At 37.6% G+C, this 19,548-nt stretch overlaps 1 protein-coding gene across 9 annotated transcripts in view; it reads right to left on the bottom strand.

Moving 5' to 3' along the window:
* Positions 1-8,039: 8,039 nt before the first annotated feature.
* Positions 8,040-19,548, bottom strand: part of Nek11 (NIMA related kinase 11) — a 307,831-nt gene continuing 296,322 nt past the window's right edge. For all 9 annotated transcript variants that reach the window (XM_005327006.5, XM_040269806.2, XM_040269805.2 and 6 more), the window contains one exon: positions 8,040-9,148. In XM_005327006.5, coding sequence (XP_005327063.2) covers positions 8,929-9,148 — 220 coding nt within the window. In that variant the 3' untranslated portion in view covers positions 8,040-8,928. The remainder of the gene's footprint in view (positions 9,149-19,548) is intronic.

The raw sequence follows: 19,548 nt of genomic DNA, 5'->3' as shown, positions 1-19,548 counted from the left end.
TCTCTTTAAAATATGGGTTTTACCTCAGGGCTAGTAAATAGTATAAGAGGGAAAATTTCTTTTATGAAAACATTGCAGCTAATCAAATAAGGAGAAAGCTAATAAAAAATATTAAACTTAAAAAATTAATGCATCCTAAGTAATTATCAGCAATGGTTATAAACAGTATAGTTATTGTTTACCTCTTGATGGAAGAACACACCACCTCCTATGAAATATTCTTGATAAAAAGTTAAAGTTGAATCTCAATCTAACAACCACCAACATATAAGAACTACAAAGGAACATCATTGTAAAATATCAGGAAGAGACCAGCATGATCCATGCCATAGTGAATTAGAATTAGAGACATTAATATGAACTAATGTTTAGATACAGATGTCTACGTATTATTTACAGATCTGAGTTTATACAGGGGCTAGTGTACACACTTATAATTCTGTGCTCTGTCATTTGAGAGGGTCTAGAAGCAATGATAGCATAGTAACAAGAAGCTTACTTTTTCCCTGATCTTGGCTTCTAACATTATTTTTCAAATAAAAAATACAAGAGAAATGGCTGGTTCTAGTGTTTGGCAGGAAATATACATGAGGAATAGATACTGTGCTTAGAGCACCTGGTTATGCCAGAAGTATGAGAGAGAAAGGGGAGGAGGAGGATCAGGAAGAAAAGGGAGGATAGGAAGAGGGGGTGCATATAGGTAGAAATATGTCAAATGTCCAAGTGAGAGAGGCACAGGAACCTAAAAAAAGAGATCTCAATGGCTAGAGCTGATACAACTTAAGTAGCAAAATAAAGAAATATTGGGTTATAACCCAAAGTACCATATATCTACCATTTTATGCTGACCTAAATCAATAATAGCTAAGTAAAAGGAAATATGGGAGAAAAGAAAAATCTTCCATGCAGAAGGATTGAAAATATGTGGTACTCTGTCGTCAAGGAGGTGTAGCATCAGTTCTCTACCTTCCAGTGTGCACTGTGAATAGAGTGACTCCCTGAGAGCACAGGATGGAATCAGGGGGCTGAATAATAGTCACTTTTTATCAAACTTGATAAACACTACCTTATACTCAGTTGTTCAAGGTCAACACTAACACTGGTAAGTCATGGTGGGCAACTGTACCTTTGATATAATGTGATGAAATGATATAAGGATAGTTTGGGGCTGTCATTTTTCTCCCCAAAAGATAACCCTGATCTAATCATATATAAAAAAAGCACCAGACAAATCTCAGTAGAAGGACACTTTATGAAATACTTGACCAGTAAAGCTTCAATTATCATCTTGGACTGTTAGGGCCATGGAAAAGAGACCAGAGACTGGATGGCTTACAAATAACTGAAGTTTATTTCCCACAGTTCTGGAGGCTGGGAAGTCCAAGATCAAAGGCCTGGCAGATTTAGTGTCTGGTGAGGGCCAGTTCTTGCTTCTCAGAAGACCATTTTTTTTTTTTTTTTTTTTGCTGAAACCTCACAGGTGGGAAGGGAAAAGGGAGCTCCCTAGGTTCTCTTTTATAAGATCACTAGCCCTATCCATGAAGGCTCTGTTCTCATGACCTACTCATCCCTTGAAGGTCCCACTTCCTAATACCAACACATTAGGGGTAGGATTTCAATGTATGAATTTGGGGTTGGGGGATACAAATATTCCATCTATAGTTGTCATGCTATTCCTCAGAAATGACTGAGAAACTCTTGCAAGACAATAGCCTATTATTTTGGAACAGAAAAGGGACAATAAATAATAACTAAGGAAATCTGAATGAAGCATGAACTTTTGATAGTTGTAATATATGAAGTATACTCATTATTGGTTTATTATTATAAGAAAGGGACCATGCTAATGTAAAATGTCAATAAAAGAAATTGACTAGAGTGTATGGGAATTCTCTTTTACTATTCTCACCATTTTTCTCTAAGTATATAAGACTTCTAAAAAATAAAATGTATATTTTTTAAAAAATCAGGAAGATACAGTTAATAAAAACTAGACTAAGGAAAGTTTACAAGACAGATGGTCTGTTTTTTTTTAAATAAATGAATTATCAATGGAAAAGAGACACGGAGGTAGACCCCATACATTAAAAGAGATTCATTCAGAAGACATGAATACAAGTAATTGGACCATTTTAAAATTCTAATTTGAACAAACAAATTTAGAAAAGGTTACACAGTAGGATATTTGGTGTAAAGAATTATTATTAATTATTTGGGGGTATTATAACAGTATTATGGCCATGCTTTTAAGGGTTATTTAACTTTTAGAGATTATGCAGAAATATAAATAATGGTATTAAAAAATCCAGTGAGGCGGGTAGATGCCATGGGTATAAAAAATAACTGTGGCCATGAATTCATAATTTTTACATTGGGTGTTGGGTTTAACAGCTTTGTTATGTTATTCTTTTATATAGTTGAATATTTTCCATAGTAAAAAGTTAAAAACAAAAATATCTTTGGCTTCTCATGGAGTTAAAGGTAAAGGTTACAATTTACATTTGAATAAAGCTTTGCATTTCACAAAACCTTTTCACTGACAAGTTCCCTTTTCATTTAGGAGAGGGAAAGAGGTAAGGATCTAGTCTCACTTTTTGGGCATTAAGAAAACTACAGGGAGTTGGGGTTAGAAGAAGGGTGAATGAACATGTTCAATACACCATATATGCAAGTGTAAAAATATCACAGTGAATTCTATTGGTTTGTAAATATTTGTAAGTATGTGTTAATAATTATAATAAAAGTGGTACTTAGCAACAAACATCTACCATCTGCCCAGTAATTTTAACCTGTTCTGTTCAATCCTTGTGAGAGTTTCCATTGCTTCAAATATGGAGCCAAGGTTGAACCTCTGATTTAGAAAAAATGTATAATGGGGTAAGGGGAAAGAGGTACCAACAGCTAGAGCCAGTTGGAGTTTATCTAATAGACTTCCTGAAAAAGGTTAGATGATATTACTATTTTTAGATATTCACAAACCTGGAATCACATCTAGCAGACTCAAAGGAGATGGCATTCTTTAGGAGCCCGCTCTGTTTTTGAATATTGGTGTGTACAGCCTCAAAAATATCTTTTGGTATAATGTCTAGCATCATTCAGTAGATTCACTTCATCATAAGAGCTAACTTTTAAAGACACTTCCAGTGTCAGGTCTGTACCTTTTCACTCAAATATCCCAGAAGTACCTCCAACCTGATACACCCAGGAACAAACTCAGCATTCCTCCCATCCTCTAGTCTGCATTTAGCCATATCACCAGCTCTGGATCCCCCATCCAGTCCCCTTGCTAGAAACCTAGGATCCTCCACGATAACTCCTCTACCTCCTTTCCCCATCTAGTCAGTTCTGGGTTGTCTCATTTCCCTCTCATCTCAGAATACCTTGACTTCATCAGATGCAGGTCAGGTCTTCATCTTTTCTCACTTGGACTACACCTCTTACCACCCACCTTTCTCCATTCTCACCTTCTTCAAACCCATCCTCCACAGGGTGCCATGATTCAGCCAGAAGTCAGTATCTCAATACATCAGTATCTCCTGTCTGTCCCTGACTACAGGGCACAGCACAGCAGACTCAACAGCTCACAGTAGAGCTTTACCTTCTGTGAGGTGATCTATTGCAAAAACTTTGGAGTGATGACACAGCATTATTTCAGTGTCTGTGGGTAAGAATTAAGGAATGGTTTATCTGAATGGTTCTGCCTCAGGATTTCTCATGAAGTTTTAGTCCAGATGTCAGTGAGGGACTCAGTCAATAGAAGCTTGACTAGGGCTGGGGATTTTCTTCCTATAGCTCCTTGACATTGCTGGTATGTTGGTGCCAGATATTGGCAAAAGGCCTCAGTTTCACACCACGTGGCTCTCTCCATAAGGTGGCTTGAATGTCCTGCCAACATGGTGGCTGGCTTCCTCCAGAGTGAGTGATCCTAAAGAAAACAAGATGGAATCTGCCTTTTATGACTTAGTCTCAGAAGTCATACACCACCATTTGTACAGTGTTCTATTGGTCACACAGGTTACCTAATGCAGTGTGATAGGGATCTATGTGGGGTATGAATATCAGAAATGAGGATCACGAGGGCCATCTTGGAGGCTGGCTACCACCTCTTCCTCTCTAAATCTTAATCACACTGTATGTGCCACAAGCACCAAATGATTCCAAGTTCCTAGAATCCCACATGGCTATGTTCTTCATTCTTGTGTTCCTTATGCTCATAAGATCTTTTCCAATTATTTGCTTGGTAAATTCTTATCACTCAAAATTGTGAGCCTAAATTTAGATCCTGATATAAGATGAGAACTCAGTACATGTTAAGCGGAAATCTAAAGAAGAATTAGACCATAGCTTCAGAAAAGATGGTCCAGGTAGGCTCCATGCTCCTAGTGAGTGTTGCCTTGAAACACACTGAAAGCCAGAAAAGAGAGCATGCATGGTTCACCTGGGCTGTTTTGAAAAGGGATATCCCTATTTCTAAGAAGTCATAGTCATAAAACTGGTCATAAAACTTTCCCCAGATCAACAAAAATTAATGCCAAAAAGCACAAAACTTGAGGATTTGGTGTTCCAGAAAATCATGTTGGGAAAGGGAAGACATTGGTTAGCTTGTTGCCATAATATTGCTGCATAACAAACAGCCATAAAACCTGAACAGCATACAATAATAAACACTGGTTTCTTGCTCAGAAGTTTCCAGATTGCCCAAAGTGACTTTTGCTCTATTCCATATTGGCTGGGGTGACGTTGAATCATTCTGTGGGTTACATCCAGAGCTCTCTGCTCTAAGTCTCTTATCATCGTCCTCTAATCTGGGGGCTAAATGGTGATGACAGATGTGCAGGTGAACAGAGCCAACTGCACCAACACATTTCCAGCCCTGAGTACATCACTCAGCCAAGACAAGTTCCACAACCAAACTCAAGAGTGAAGTAGTTGGGAAAATATTGAAAACTACAAAAGTGACAACAGTCAAGGGTATAGGGAGAGAAGAATTGAGCTGGAAAATTCAAGCTCCTGAAGCAGGAAAATTCACAGTATTTTGGAAAGACAAACATGTTTCTAGCTATAGAAAGACTGCCTCCTGTAGTAGACCTACAAATTTACTTTGACAATATTCCTGTTGGAGTCAGGTTTTCAATTCTGGATGTCTCAGTCTGTTTTCTGATGCTGTAAGTGAACCCCACAGACTGGTTAATTTTACAAAAAAAAAAATAAAGTTCTATTCAGATCATGGTTCTAGAGGCTGGGAGGTCCAAGATCAAGGAGCCACACCTGGTGAGGGACTCTGCAGAGACCTGAGGTGGCCTAGGGCATCACATAGTGAGAAGGCTGCCTAAAAGAGATAAAGCCAAACTGATTTTTATAACACACCCACTCTGGAGAAAAACCATAGCCCATTAACCCATGACTTCATTAATGGATCCTCTGTGAGGGTAGAGACCTCCTGATGTCATCGCCTCTTAAAGGTCACTCCTGGTGCCACCTCTCATTACCTCACCAATTTCAACCTGAGTCTGGGTGGGGACATTCAAACCCTGATTATGGCACTTCTAGGGAATATTTGTGAAGACCTTATTTTATAATGTATATTTCTTGAACCAAATTTATAAACTTCCTGATAAAATTAGAAAAGAACTGGGAATCCTGGGGTCTGGTGATGATTACTTTGAAGTTCCATAGGCAGGGTGGGGAGATGTCCCGTTCCTCACGACTAAAACACTCAGGGTCACCCCAGGGGAACTAGGCTGCACAAAATAACCACACAAGAGACAGAGATACCTTTTTCTTTGGGGTCCTGTGATGGCTCCTCTGACCTTAAGGAAGGGACTGCAGAAAGAGCAAGAGAGCTTGTGCTGTGCCCTTTTATTGAGGAGAGGCCATTCAAATGAGGCAAGGGGTCAGGTTTCAGGGGGCTGAGTCTAGCTTCATGATGTCCACTGTCAGCCCATTGACTGACATCTAGGAAGGCCACACCCAAAGGCAGAGCAAGAGAAAGGGACACACAAAGTGTTTCCATGGAACATTCTATCCCAAACAGGGCAAGGGGTACTATCACAAAGGAACAGGTGAGCGTAGCTCAATCCATAGGCTGACAGGCCTACGTCTGAAGACACGTCCTCAACCTCCGAGACCGATGCAATGTGTGTGTGCCTTTTCTGAGCTGCTCTCTGCGAGATTTTCTCACTCCTTTGTTGGTTCCCAGCTCCTCAAGTGCCAGCTGAAAATGTCAAAGTGATTATTATTATTTCTCGTGGGGGGGTGCATTTGTATGATAATAGCAGGATGTTAGAAGCCTAAGGAAACATTCAGGGGTAAAACACGAATGATGGAAGATCAGGCAGCCTAAAAATAAAGTGAAAGATTCCTCCTCCAAAGATGAGGACTTTTTATAGCCTTTGAAGCACTTCTACATAATAGGCTGAACCACAATGACAATTTCACTTGATTTAACCCATTACACTATTTTGATTCTCTACAGCAATGTTTAGACATAGGCAGGAAACAGGTGGAGAGGAAGTGACTTGCTCTAGATCACACGGTAATGGCAAGAGTAAGTCTAGAATCCAAGTCTTCAAAAGAATTCAATTTTCCCCCATCACACAGGTTGTGGCAGAATTATTTGAGAACATTCTTTACTCCGTGTCCACCCCAGCCCTGTCCCCCATTCTCTCTTACACACACACCCCTCTCTCCTCCTTGTTGTCTCACTACAGCTCCTTTACCATCTTAGTGGCCTGGCCCCATTCTCTTTTAACCCATTAGCCTTCCCATCACCTTAAAAGACTGTTTTGTGTCCCCTGCCACCATCCCCCTTGAGCTACTGCTCAATTTGTCTGCTTCCTTTATCCTGAACCCACAGTGATGGCTGGACTCCTTTATAATACACCTAGAGCTTTTGCTCCAGCCTCAGCCCTGAAGACATTAAATAATTAACTTCTATCACTCCCCTTTATCTCTGCATCACCCAAAATAGCTAGTGGCATTTCCTCTGCATAAACAGAAAGCAGAAAGGTCAATTGGAGTTTGTGAAAAGTATGTGTGTGCTCGCGCGTGCATTTTCTTTAATAAAGCAGCAAGGCTATCCCCTGATACCTTTATCTGTTTCATGCTAAGCAACTTCCTATTTCTTTGATTTAGTTATTAATTCCCACATTGAAGTGGCCCCAAATTAAGACTGGGTATAGCTAAAAGAGAAAGAATTTTCCCAGTAGTAATGATAAGGAGATATTTTCTTCAAGTCATGTTAAGTTTTGCTCTCAACTCCCATTTCAGTAAACCAAAGGAAGGATAAACTTAAGTAAGCTTCTCTTATGAGAAATTATTATCCTGAATGATATTTCCCCAGCTCTCTTTTCTTATAAGCCTGATGTGTTGTGGTATACAACACAAATCTCTGAAGGGTAAGATATTTTGTTTGTACCTGTCTCCTTAGAAATAGATTTTAAAATGCAGAACATTATTATCTGAGCATGTTAATCTGTTTGTGGAAGATGGTAGAGACTGAAATTTCTGATAATTTCCTTGTCAGACCCAGCAACTTGTACAAGCCTTCTTCTGTTCTAATGTTGTAAAAACCATCAGCAGAAAAACTCAGAAACTTTTTATTAACTTAAATTCTACTGTTGTCTCCCTTGTTCAAGACCTACCTGCAATCCATTTGGTCATAAAATGCCAAAGAGGCTCCCGAGTGCTCTTCTTGGGGTGAGGTCTCTTTTCCTATTAACACCTTTGGTGGCTTGCACCAATAATCCCAGCAGCTCAGGAGGCTGAGGCAGGAGGATTTCGAGTTCAAAGCCAGCCTCATCAATGGTGAAGTGTTCAGCAACTCAGTGAGACCCTGTCTCTAAATAAAATACAAAATAGGACTGGGGATGTGGTCCAGTGGTCGAGTGCCCCTGAGTTCAATCCCCAGTTCCCACCACCTACCAAAAAAAGCCCATATGTGTTTTCTTTTCTCCTTTCTACTAAGTAATAACTATTATTTGAAAGTAGCGTCACATTTAACAAGATACTTTTACATAAGGAAAAGATAAAATAGGTGATTTTGTAACAATGAAATATATATTTATTATGAATAGAAATCTTCAGTTCTCCACAGGTGAGTCTGGGGAATAAATCCCAGAAGGGAATTGCTTTTTGTATTTTAATCCAGGTTTTTGTATTCATGTACATCTTGCTTGCTGGTCATGTAAGGGAAACATGGACCAAAAACAGGTGCTCAGCAAAATGAAGAGAAAACAAGGTGGAAGAGCAAAGAAAACTTTCTGAGGAGCTGTCATCTGAGAAGAGACCCTCGTAAAAAAAGGGAAATACAGGGTAAGGGAATTTGGGCCCCAAAGCTAAAACATGTTGGGGAAATAGCAAGAAGGCTAGAATCACCAGTATCAGGAGAAAAAAAGGTGAAAAGGAAGGTGAGATATATATAAAATCAAGCAACAGTAAATAATAAAAAATAATAACTGGGGAGAGAAAGGCCAGTCTGACTCCTTGGCAGCCCAGCTTGTCAGAGAGGCCAGTTCCAACAGCTCTCCCAAGCAAGCTGGTCACAGTTCATTGAGACTAAAGGGAGCCAGGCCTGAGCTCTGTCCTCCAACTAGAGATGGCAAAGAGCAGCTGGCTTCTCCTCAGCCATCATTGGGACAATCCAACCCTATTGGGAGCCTTGAGGCACGCATGAGGGAAATCCTTTACAGGATGCCAAGACTGATCTGTAAGCTTATCTCAGGACAGAAATCAAACAACATATATGGCCTATGACTCCAAGAACAGGCAGCCATGCTCACTACTCCTAAACGAGTCATTAAAGAATGGAAGTTAAAGATGGGAGCCCCAGTTATGTGCTCATTTCCCATAATAAAGTCCAGCTTATAGAGTTCATAGATTTTCACAGAAATCTGTCTACTTGAACTTCTGCTTGTTTGTCATGGTTCCTTAGTGAGGGTCCTGGAGAGTGGGTTCTTTCCTCATTGTGGTCAGTAACTGTTCCTCAAAGTAGAGAAGCTGGTCAACTTCAAAGCAGTCACTGGCCCGAGGGACCACTTTTTCGAGACACTCGCGGATCTCTGTTTCACTGGCATTCTGATGCCTTGCTCTCTTGAGATAATTGTAGACCTCCTCAAATACTTGTGTTCCCAGCTTCTGCATGGCCAATCTGCCAAAAAAAATAGAAATTATTATACAGAGTTATCCATGGAGATGGCCTGCAAAAAAATGTGGTTTTGAAATTACTGATTATATAAATAACATTGTCATCCTGGGATTTAGAAAAAAGAGAAGTAAGATACAATGTCACCCTAAACATTCAAAACTATTCAATAAAGAATCCTTGAATGTCCGTTATGTTCCAAGTACACTTCCAGGAATTGTGTATATAGCAGTAGATAATTTAGGTAAATTTTTGCCTTCATGTGTGTATCTAAACACACACACAAACACACAAAATGTATGAGTTAGTTGTAAATTATTTTATATTAGAATATAATGCTAAGTATCAATGATAATTCCTCTGAAAGGAAAACTACCCCATTTACAATAGCCTCAAAAAAAAAAAAAAAACCAAAAAACCCTTGGGAATCAACAAACATGAAAACTGCAGAATGCTAAAGGCAGAAATTAAAGAAGACCTTAGAAGATGGAAAGAAATCCCTTGTTCTTGGATAGGCAATATAACCATACTACCAAAAGCACTGTACAAATTTAATGCAATTCCAATCAAAATCCCAATGACATTCCTCATAAAAATAGAAAAAGCAGCCATGAAATTCATCTGGAATATAAGAGACTCAGAATAACTAAAGCAATCCTTAGCAAGAAGAGTGAAGCAGGTGACATCACTATACCAGACCTTAAACTATACTACAGAGGAATAGTAACAAAAACAGCATGGTATTGGCATCAAAATAGATTGGAAGGCCAATAGTACAGAATAGAAGACACAGAGACTAACCCACATAATTACAGTTATCTTGTATTAGACAAAAGCACCAAAAAACTTACATTGGAGAAAAGATAGCCTCTTCAACAAATAGTGCCAGGAACACTGGAAACCCATACACAACAAAATGAAATTAAACCCCTCTCACCATGTAAAAAACTTAACTCAAAGTGGATCAAGGACCTGGGAACCAAACCAGAGACACTGCATCTAATAGAAGAAAAAGTTGGCCCAGATCTCCATCAGATAGAGCACTAATCTCTAGGATATATAAATAACTCAAAATCTTAACACCAAAAACAAATAACCCAATCAATAAATGGGCCACGGATTGAACAGACACTTCTCAGAAGATGATATACAATCAATCAACAAATATATGAGAAAATGTTCAACATCTCTAGCAATTAGAGAAATGCAAATTAAACTACTCTAAGATTTTATCTCACTCCAGTTAGAAGGCAGCTAATAGGAAGACAAACAATAATAAGTATTGGTGAGGATGTGGGGAAAAAGGTACACTCATACACTGTTGGTGGGACTGCAAACTGGTGCAGCCAATGTGGAAAGCAGTATGGAGATTTCTTGGAAAGCTGTGAATGGAACCATCATCTGACCCAGCAATCCCTTTCCTTGTACTATACCCAAAAAGCATACTACAGTGACACAGCCACATCAATGTTTATAGCAGCACAATTCACAATAGCTATACTGTGGAATCAACCTAGATGCCCTTCAGTAGATTAATGAATAAAGAAACTGTGGTGTATATACACAATGGAATATTATTCAGCATTAAAAGAGAATAAAATTATGGCATTTGCAGGTAAATGGAGGGGGCTGAAGAATATAATGCTAAGTAAAGTTAGCCAATGCCAAAAAACCAAATGCCGATTGTTTTCTCTGATTTAAGGATGCTGATTCATAATGTGGTTGGGGGAGGGCATGGGAAGATTAGTTGAACTCTAGGTAGGGCAAAGGGGAGGGATGGGAGGGTAGGGAGCATGGGGGTAGGAAAGACAGTGGAATGAGATGGACATCATTACCTTAAGTACCTATATGAAGACATAAATGGTGTGACTCTATTTTGTGTACAACCAGAGATATGAAAATGTGTGCTCTATATGTGTGATATGAATTGTAATGCATTCTGCCGTCACATATAAAAAAGTAAAGTAAAAAATGGGGGGAGGAGAAGAACTCCTTTATTAATTACTCATCAGCCATTTTCTACCCACTTTACCTTTCCAATCTCATGTAATCTTCATAATGGATTTATGAGGGGAGACATTCTTTTTAATCCCTATTTTACAGATGAAGATCTGAGGCCTGACTCGGTGGCATTCAAGTTGGTGAATTTTTTGTACAGTCTTCAAACTATAAAAATTCATTTTTAATGGCTCCATAATGTTCTACCAAGTTAATGTGTGAACATTTACCTAATTATTTCTACATTAAATATTTAGTTTTTTTCTACCCTTTCACTATAACAGTGTGTGAACATATGGGGCTTATAGATTATTCATTTAAGTGAATATTTTCTGGCATCAGATTTTTAGGAGTGTTTTACATGGCTATATTCACTCTGTAAATTCATATTTATATTTATGGTTTCTGTATATATGTTGTGCTTGATTAAAAGAATGTGGGCTGGTCACAGCAGCACACATCTGTAATCCAGAGACCTGGGAGGCTGAGAGTTCAAGACTGACCTGGGACAAAGTGAGATCTGTCTCAAAAAACAAACAAACAAAGAAAGTAAAAATTTTGAGGGAATGAAATTATTACATCAAAATGTATAAACATTTTTTATGACTTTAACCTTAAAGAAATATTTCTCTATTCATTCAGTGGATTTGGTAAAAAGAAAATGTCTTTTTTTTTCCTCTTCAAAATGTTAAAGCATCAATGCTAACCAGCAGAGATGGATGTTGACAATAGCATTGAAGGCATTAGAGACTTTATTTCATGAATTTTTATTGTTTGGGTGGTAGAGTGTATACTCAAATGCAGATCTCAGAACTCCAATGCTGAGGAGACCAGCAGCCCTTGGACTTCCTGTTATCCAGTGTGAATGTTTTACTTCTATCATGAAACTTTCAGGACTGATCCCAACATTCCTGACATCCCTCGTCACCTCAGACATACCAGAAATCCAAACAAATTTTGGATTTTGCTGACACTTATCAGACCTGGCCCTGACCCTCTCATTCACTAGTAACTTCAGCAAGGAGCCTGCTGTCTTCCTCCCACCTCCTACTCCCATCACCACTCTTGACCTCAGTGTTCCTGGTCTCTCTAGTTTTGGACTATCTGACACCCAATGACCACTTCCTCTACCTAGCTCAGTTGCCCTTTCTCAGGATGAGACCGTTGAATTCATCAGCCTGAATGACACATGGCCTGGCATTTTTATCTTTCTACTCTCTGATTATTTCTCTATACCATCCAACCATACTTATTCCAGCCACTTTTTACTTCATAGTGACCTTCAGTCCTTTGACCCTACCACCATGATAACAGCCACTCCTTCCCTTTATACCCACACTTCCCACCTTTCCCCACTTAAATTTAATGGTTGCTTGATGATCTTATACCCTCATTTTTGCCTGGAAAAGTCCTAATGGTAAAATATAATCATACATGGACCCATGACTGTACCCAACAAAATATTTCTGGAGAAAAGTATTCAGTTGTGCCAACAAGTCTCATTTAAGTTGATGAGCACAATTCACAATGGTGCTTGGTACTTCCCAGTGATCCTACTATACTTCCCTAGTATGCCTTTGTTCTTATCCAAAATGACTATTTCATACCTTCTGCATTATTCTTAAGCTTGCTCAGCCCTCACCTTTGTTCTCACTGAATGACTTCATCTCATATCTCCCTGAGAAAATAGAAGTGACCACATAAATATTCCCTTATCTTCTCAGCACCCAAACTGCAGTGACCATATACTTGGTTTCCTCTCCTGTCCCTAATGGAGGGATTATTCCTGCTTCTGTCAGAGACTCAACCTACCTGAGAGCTCTGGATCCTGGCCTCTGTCACCATCTCTGTGACTTTCCCTGGAGCAGTTATCTTCTTTCTTTCTCTCATCATCTCTTTCTACCTCTATGGATCATTCTTGTCAAGAGACCACTGTAACCTATTCCAAATAAAAAAAACCTCCCTTAACCTTCACATTCCTCCCCATTTCTCTTCTGATTTCTTTGGTGATATCGCCAGGATTTTCTCCTGTCATGTTGGTTGCTTTCTTATAACCTCCTCTGCTGACTCCTCTTCCTCCTATCCTGGATCTCTACATTTAGTTGTACCCCTAGGCTTAGTCTCAGACTCCCTTTGTCCTCTGTTTTCAGGATGCCTAAGAGAAAAGTCCCTCCTACCTAGTCCCAGATTATCATTGTTCATATGCTGAGAATTTTATCTGATATGTTTTCTCTGATATGTGTCCTGTGCCTCCACCCTGCTTTTCACTTAGAACTCCAGGCTTGTGAACTAATTGCCCACTTTTTGTCCCCAGTTGCCAGTCTAATAGGTATCTCATGTGATTTCAGCAGGGCTAAAAAAGAGTCTTAATTACTTCCTCTCTCCCTCTAAAATATATGCTGGTTTTATGATATTTCCTAGCTTAAATGACACTAGTATCTATGCAATTTAGTAAGTCAAGTTATTCTTTTTTCCATATTTTTATTGATGTGTTATAATTGTACATAATGGTGGGGACTCATTGTTACATATTTGTGCATGCACACAGTATAAGCAATATAATTTGGCCAATGTTGTTCCCCAGTATTTTCCTTCCCCCCACTTCTTCCCCTCTAGTGTGTTTCTTTTACTCTATTGATCTCACTTCAATTTTCAGAAATTTCCTTCTCCCCTTTCTTTTCTGTCTTCAACATATCAGATAAAACATATGAATTTTGACTTTCTTAGTTTGGTTTATTTCACTTTACATAATGTTCTCAAGTTTTATCCATTTTCCTGAAAATGGAATAATTTCATTCTTCTTGATGGCTGAATAAAACTCTGTTGTGTATATATAACACATTTTCTTTATTAATTTATCCATTGATGGATACTTAGGTTGGTTCCATAGTTTGGCTATTGTGAATTGTGAAATTTGGCTATAAACATGGGTATGTATGTATTGCTATAGTGTGCTGACTTTAATTGTTTAAGATAAATACCAAAAAGTGGTTTAGCTGGATCAGTTATTCTATTTTTTTTTAAATTTCATATCTTTTTACTTATTTATGTTGTCTTTCTTTTTCTTTTTTTTTATGGTCCTGGGGACCAAACCCAGGGTCTCATACATGGTAGATAGGCATTCTACCACCAAATTATATCCATCATCCATATTTCTTTTTAAACATAGTATATTTTTAAGATGTACAACATGATGATTTTTCAGTGGGGATATCAGAGATTGAACTCAGGGGCACTTGACCACTTAGCCATATCCCCAGCCTTATTTTATATTTTATTTAGAGTCAGGGTATCACTGAGTTGCTTAGCACCTTGCTTTTGCTGAAGCTGGCTTTGAATATGCCATCCTCCTGCCTTGGTCTCCTGAGCTGCTGAGATTACAGGCACCAGGTGATAATTTTTTTTTCCTGCAGTGCTGGGGATGGAACCTAGGATCCTTCACATGCTAGGATCCTTCACATGCTTTCTACCACTAAAATACATCCTTAGCCCCCATGATATCTTGATATACTTAACTTTCTATACCTTTATTTCTCACATTAATCTCATAGGGATTAGCCAGACTTCTTGTGTTCCACAAACTGATGAAGAAACAGTTTTTCTTTTAAATTTTTAATTCATCATGGACTGATACGTGAATCTACTGTCCATAATAGGTAGTCTGTGCCTCATTCAGACTTTTCTGAGGAATCCAGGAGGGAATCAACAGTGGAAGCACTAGGAAATCTGTGAATCAGTTTGGCAGGTAAATAGGACACAGACAGATGAAGGTGAGAAGCACATGAACATGATGCTTAAAGAAGGCTTCGTATTTGACTTAGTATTTGTGATTTTTTTCATTTTATGGTGATACAAAATGATATGTGTACAGTTGAAACTGTACTTCAAATTTTGAATTTTTATTTCCTATGTTAATGATAGGCAATATGATTTCTCTTGTGATGTTGGGCAGCAGCAATGAGCTGCATCTCCCAGTTAGTTATGTACTCATGAAAGTAATCAATTTTTACTCTGCTGTGTGCTACATTGCCAGTGTTTTTTGGATATGGGTGTTCAATAAATTATCCAAGATATAAACACTTGATTATAATAGTGAGCTTTATATTAGATGATTTTGCATTATTTTGTAGGCTAATAAGAGTATTCTGAGTGTTTAAGGTAGACTAGGGTAAGTTAGGACATTCAGCATGTCAGGTATTAAACACATTTTTGACTCGAGATATTTTTAACTTAGTATAGGTTTATCAGGACATAACCCCACTATAGGTCAAGGAGCATCTGTAGTCATGTCACCTATTGATGATAAGGGAGTCCAAGAAAGTGCCCTTTGCAACTGTAACAACTAACAGTTTTTTGAACTTTCTCTAAATGCCAGGGCTTATACCGATTTACCTCCTCATATCATCCATTAAATCTGCATAACCCTGTGAATAGATATTATTGATATTCTCATTTTTAGATGAGAAAATTGAGATACAAAGAGGGTAAATAACTTTTCCACTGCCACAGTCTGAAGTGGTGGAATGAGAATTTGAATAGTTTCACTCCACGGCTTATTCTTTTCATCAGCGTGATATGGAATTTGGATTAAGGAGACTGAGGTTGAATCTTTGCTCTGCCTACATTGGCTATGTGATCTTGGCCCAGTTACTTAATACTATAATCTGAATGTTAGTATCTCCCCCAAATTCATTTGCTAAAACTAAATTCCCAGTGTGATAGGCTTAAGAGGTAAAGCTTTTGGAAGAGTGATTAAATCCTGAGGACTCTGTAATGAATGGGCTTACTCTATAAAAGAAATTGCAAGGTGTATTTGGCCCTTCCACCATATGAGGACACAGATGGTGACATCTATGAGGAAAAGGTCTCACCAGACACTGAATCTGCTGGTGCCTTGATCTTATACTCCCAGCCTCCAGAACTGTGAGCAATACATTTTTGTTTGTAAGTTTCCTTGTCTCCAGTATTTTATTATTAGAAGAAACAAACTAACACATTTAACCTGAGCCTGAGGTTTTTCATTTTTAAGGGGATTTACACACACACACACACACACACACACACACACACACACACACAACAGAGAACTTGCCACCAGACACTCAATAGCTATTGCTTTATTATTGTGGACATTAATGTTGCTTTCCCCATAGTGAGTGGCACAGCACTATTATTTACATTTAACTGGAAACCTCAATTTTATAGTTTCATCCTTGGTTAAAGAATATTTAAAATATTTTTAAAATTTTCTGTAGATGAATTTGGAAAGCATAAAAACACAAGGTGGTGAGTAGCACAGTAGTAATAGTAAAAACATGTAATTAAATAGAAATAATCATGAAAGTTTAGCAGAGAGCATAAAGAGAACACATAGATTATTCTTCACACATAGTTTAAGAAAACTCTGAAAATGATTTTATGTACTATATGAAATCCTTGAGCATGAAATATGTATGAGTCACTGCAGGAAAGTATTGGTGCAGTGCAATGCCCCTTTAACACTGCCATTTCATCAACCATCCCAGACTAACAAGCATCAGGGATCTTCATTAAGGACGACTTCATACCTTTTCTCTCCTCCTCTAGTGTTTTAAATGGCTTTGTATGAATCAGCTGGGTGAAGACAGAATGGCTCTCTCCACAGAGTCAGACAACTATGCTAGTTGATGTTTAGTAGCATGCACCATGTGCAGATGGGGGTATGTGACTTTAAGGAACTTTTCTGTCAATGGTGCATCCCTTCTGCTATGTCTACCCTGGGCAGGTTCTTGAGTTCATGTGTTGGTTTGGTATCTTGTTAAAGCCAACCATTCCAGAAAGGATTCTTTTATTTGTAACCTAAATTCCCTGTATTATATAATCACAATAAATGAAGATGGATTAGACTCACTGACTAAATAACAAAATTGAACTGGGTGCTGTTTATAAAAGACACACCTAAAACATAAGGTCATAAAAAAATTGAAATAAAAAAAACTATCAGGTAAATAATAGCCAAAAGAAATGTGGGGGAAGCCATACTAATATGAGACAAGTAGATTTTAAATTTTTTAAAAAATTAAAGAAAACATTATTAGGGATAAAGAAAGTTATTACATAATGCAACAGTTCAATTCACAAGGAAGAAATAAAAATTTTAAGCTAGTATATATCTAATAACATAGAATCAAAATATGTAAGGCTCACAGAGAGAAACTATCATATATCATTTTCATAATATAGAATTTCAATATGCCTTGCTCAGTTATTGATAGGTGAAACATTCAAAAATATTAGTAGTGCTTAGAATATCTGAGTAACATACTAAATAAGTTGAACTTAATATACATAGATCCAACCCCACACCAACAACTAGGAACACACATTCTTCTCTGTCTCTTACTTGACATTTGCAAAACTGACCATGTGCTAGGTAATTCAAGTCTCAACACATGAAATACAATTGTTAAAAATATTTAATAAAAATATAGACTAAACATTTACATGTGTGAATAAATTTTAAAATATTTTTAAATAAATTAAAGGGTCAAAGAAGAAATTGGTCATGCCATAAACAAACTCATTTCAGGCTAACAAGACAGTGAGAGGTGCCCCCACACTGCAATGCCATGATATAGATTGATTCTTACACTGGGAACACACATGTAGTATTCTGCAAATATATTTGAATATTTAAATATTTGAGGATTCATAATATACAAGATTCTATTTAAGAGGACTCTTGCTGCTGGTATAATTTGAGAAGTGAGGACAGTGTTCTCTGTGCAGTTCAAGTTATAAAAGGAACTCTAAGTTTCCTCAGAGAGAGGATTGGGGTTGGGGATGGGGCCAAGGGATGATCCCTTTAGTTAACTGGATCTCTCAGGTAAAAAGAGTTAACTTTTTCATTTTTTTCTCATCTATTTATTTCCTCTTTTAATTTTTTTCATCTTGTTCAAGAATAAAAATCTTTAATTTTTTTAGGAACTCTTAAATATCGTTTTAGGCCAGGTGTAGTAGCCCATGCCTGTAATCCCAAGTTGCTCAGGAGGCTGAAAGCAGGAGGATCATGAGTTCTAAGCCAAGTCTCAGCAACTTAGCTGCTTAGCAACTCAGTGAGACCCTGTCTCTAAATAAATTATTAAAAAGGACTGGGGATGTGGCGCTCTGTGGTTAAGTGCCCCTGAGTTCAATCCCTGGCACAAAAAACAAAAAAACAAAACAAAACAAAAAAAAAACCAGAAAGGAAAAAAATGTATGTGTGTGTAAATATATACAAAAGTTGTGTATTTATATATATGTGTGTGTGTGTATATATGTATATATGTATATATGTTTACACATATATATATATGTATAAAATTATATACATATAATTTTAGTCCAAATGCTTCATTTATAGGTTAAGTGCTTTGCCCAAGGTTGAACAAGCAGTTGGAGACAAATAGGAGCCCAGATCCTGGGTTCTATACTTTCAGGCCAGAAATCTTTGGGCTGCATAATGTACCTGAACACAGGAGACCTGGAGGAAGGTTTCCAAAGATTCCAAAGCTTGCATAGCCTGGGGCAAATCCTGACTATGTGTTTGGCTGGTTCCCAAGCTTTCTTAGCTTCATTAAACTCCAAGGGAGCTCTTTCTCCCTCCATTAACATCCCCTAAGTCCAGTGTTTCCTTTTCCAAATTCCTTTACTTACATCTTCCCATGCCTGCTTTTCATTTGTAAACATTTTATCACATCTATGTATTTGCCCCATCAATTAATTATTGAGTAACCTGTGTGCCCTTTAATTATTTATCTTTATCTTATTAAATCTGCATTAAAATATCACACTGTACCCCGCAAGTATGTACAATTATTAAATGTCTACCAAAAAAGGTTTTTAAATGTTTTAGGAAATTGAAATATCAGCTACTTTAATTTGATCATTACAGTATATGTATATCAAATTATTACACTATACTCCTTAAATATATACAACTATATAATAATTAGTGAACTTAAAAAAACTTTATTGTTAAGAATATAAACTTCTGGAAAAATCTAAAAAAAAAAAAAGAAACTCACTACATAACTAAGAACAACCATTAAAACCAGATAATTGACATTGATACATTATTCTCATCTAATACTCTTATCCTGCATGTGGAAACATTCACTTTCCCCAGTTATCCTATAACACTGCCTTTTAGCAGAAGCCTCCAGAATAATCATGAGTCACATTTCCTTGTCATGTCTCTTTAGTCTCCTTTAATGATCTTGACTCTTGAAAGTTAAAAGACAGTTGTTTAGTAGAAATGTCCCTCAATTTGTGTTGCATGAGCCCCTAAGATTTTTCCAACGTTTACCCTTAGGTTATCCTCTCTTATCTATCTATCAATCTCTATTTAGATATAAGCCTAAAAGGCAATTTTAGGAATTGAACTTCCT

This window comes from Ictidomys tridecemlineatus, chromosome 3 (assembly GCF_052094955.1).
Source record: "Ictidomys tridecemlineatus isolate mIctTri1 chromosome 3, mIctTri1.hap1, whole genome shotgun sequence".
In the NCBI taxonomy this organism is placed as follows: domain Eukaryota; kingdom Metazoa; phylum Chordata; class Mammalia; order Rodentia; family Sciuridae; genus Ictidomys; species Ictidomys tridecemlineatus.
Note: the sequence above shows the minus strand (reverse complement) of the source record. Positions and strands in the feature narration are given on the sequence as shown.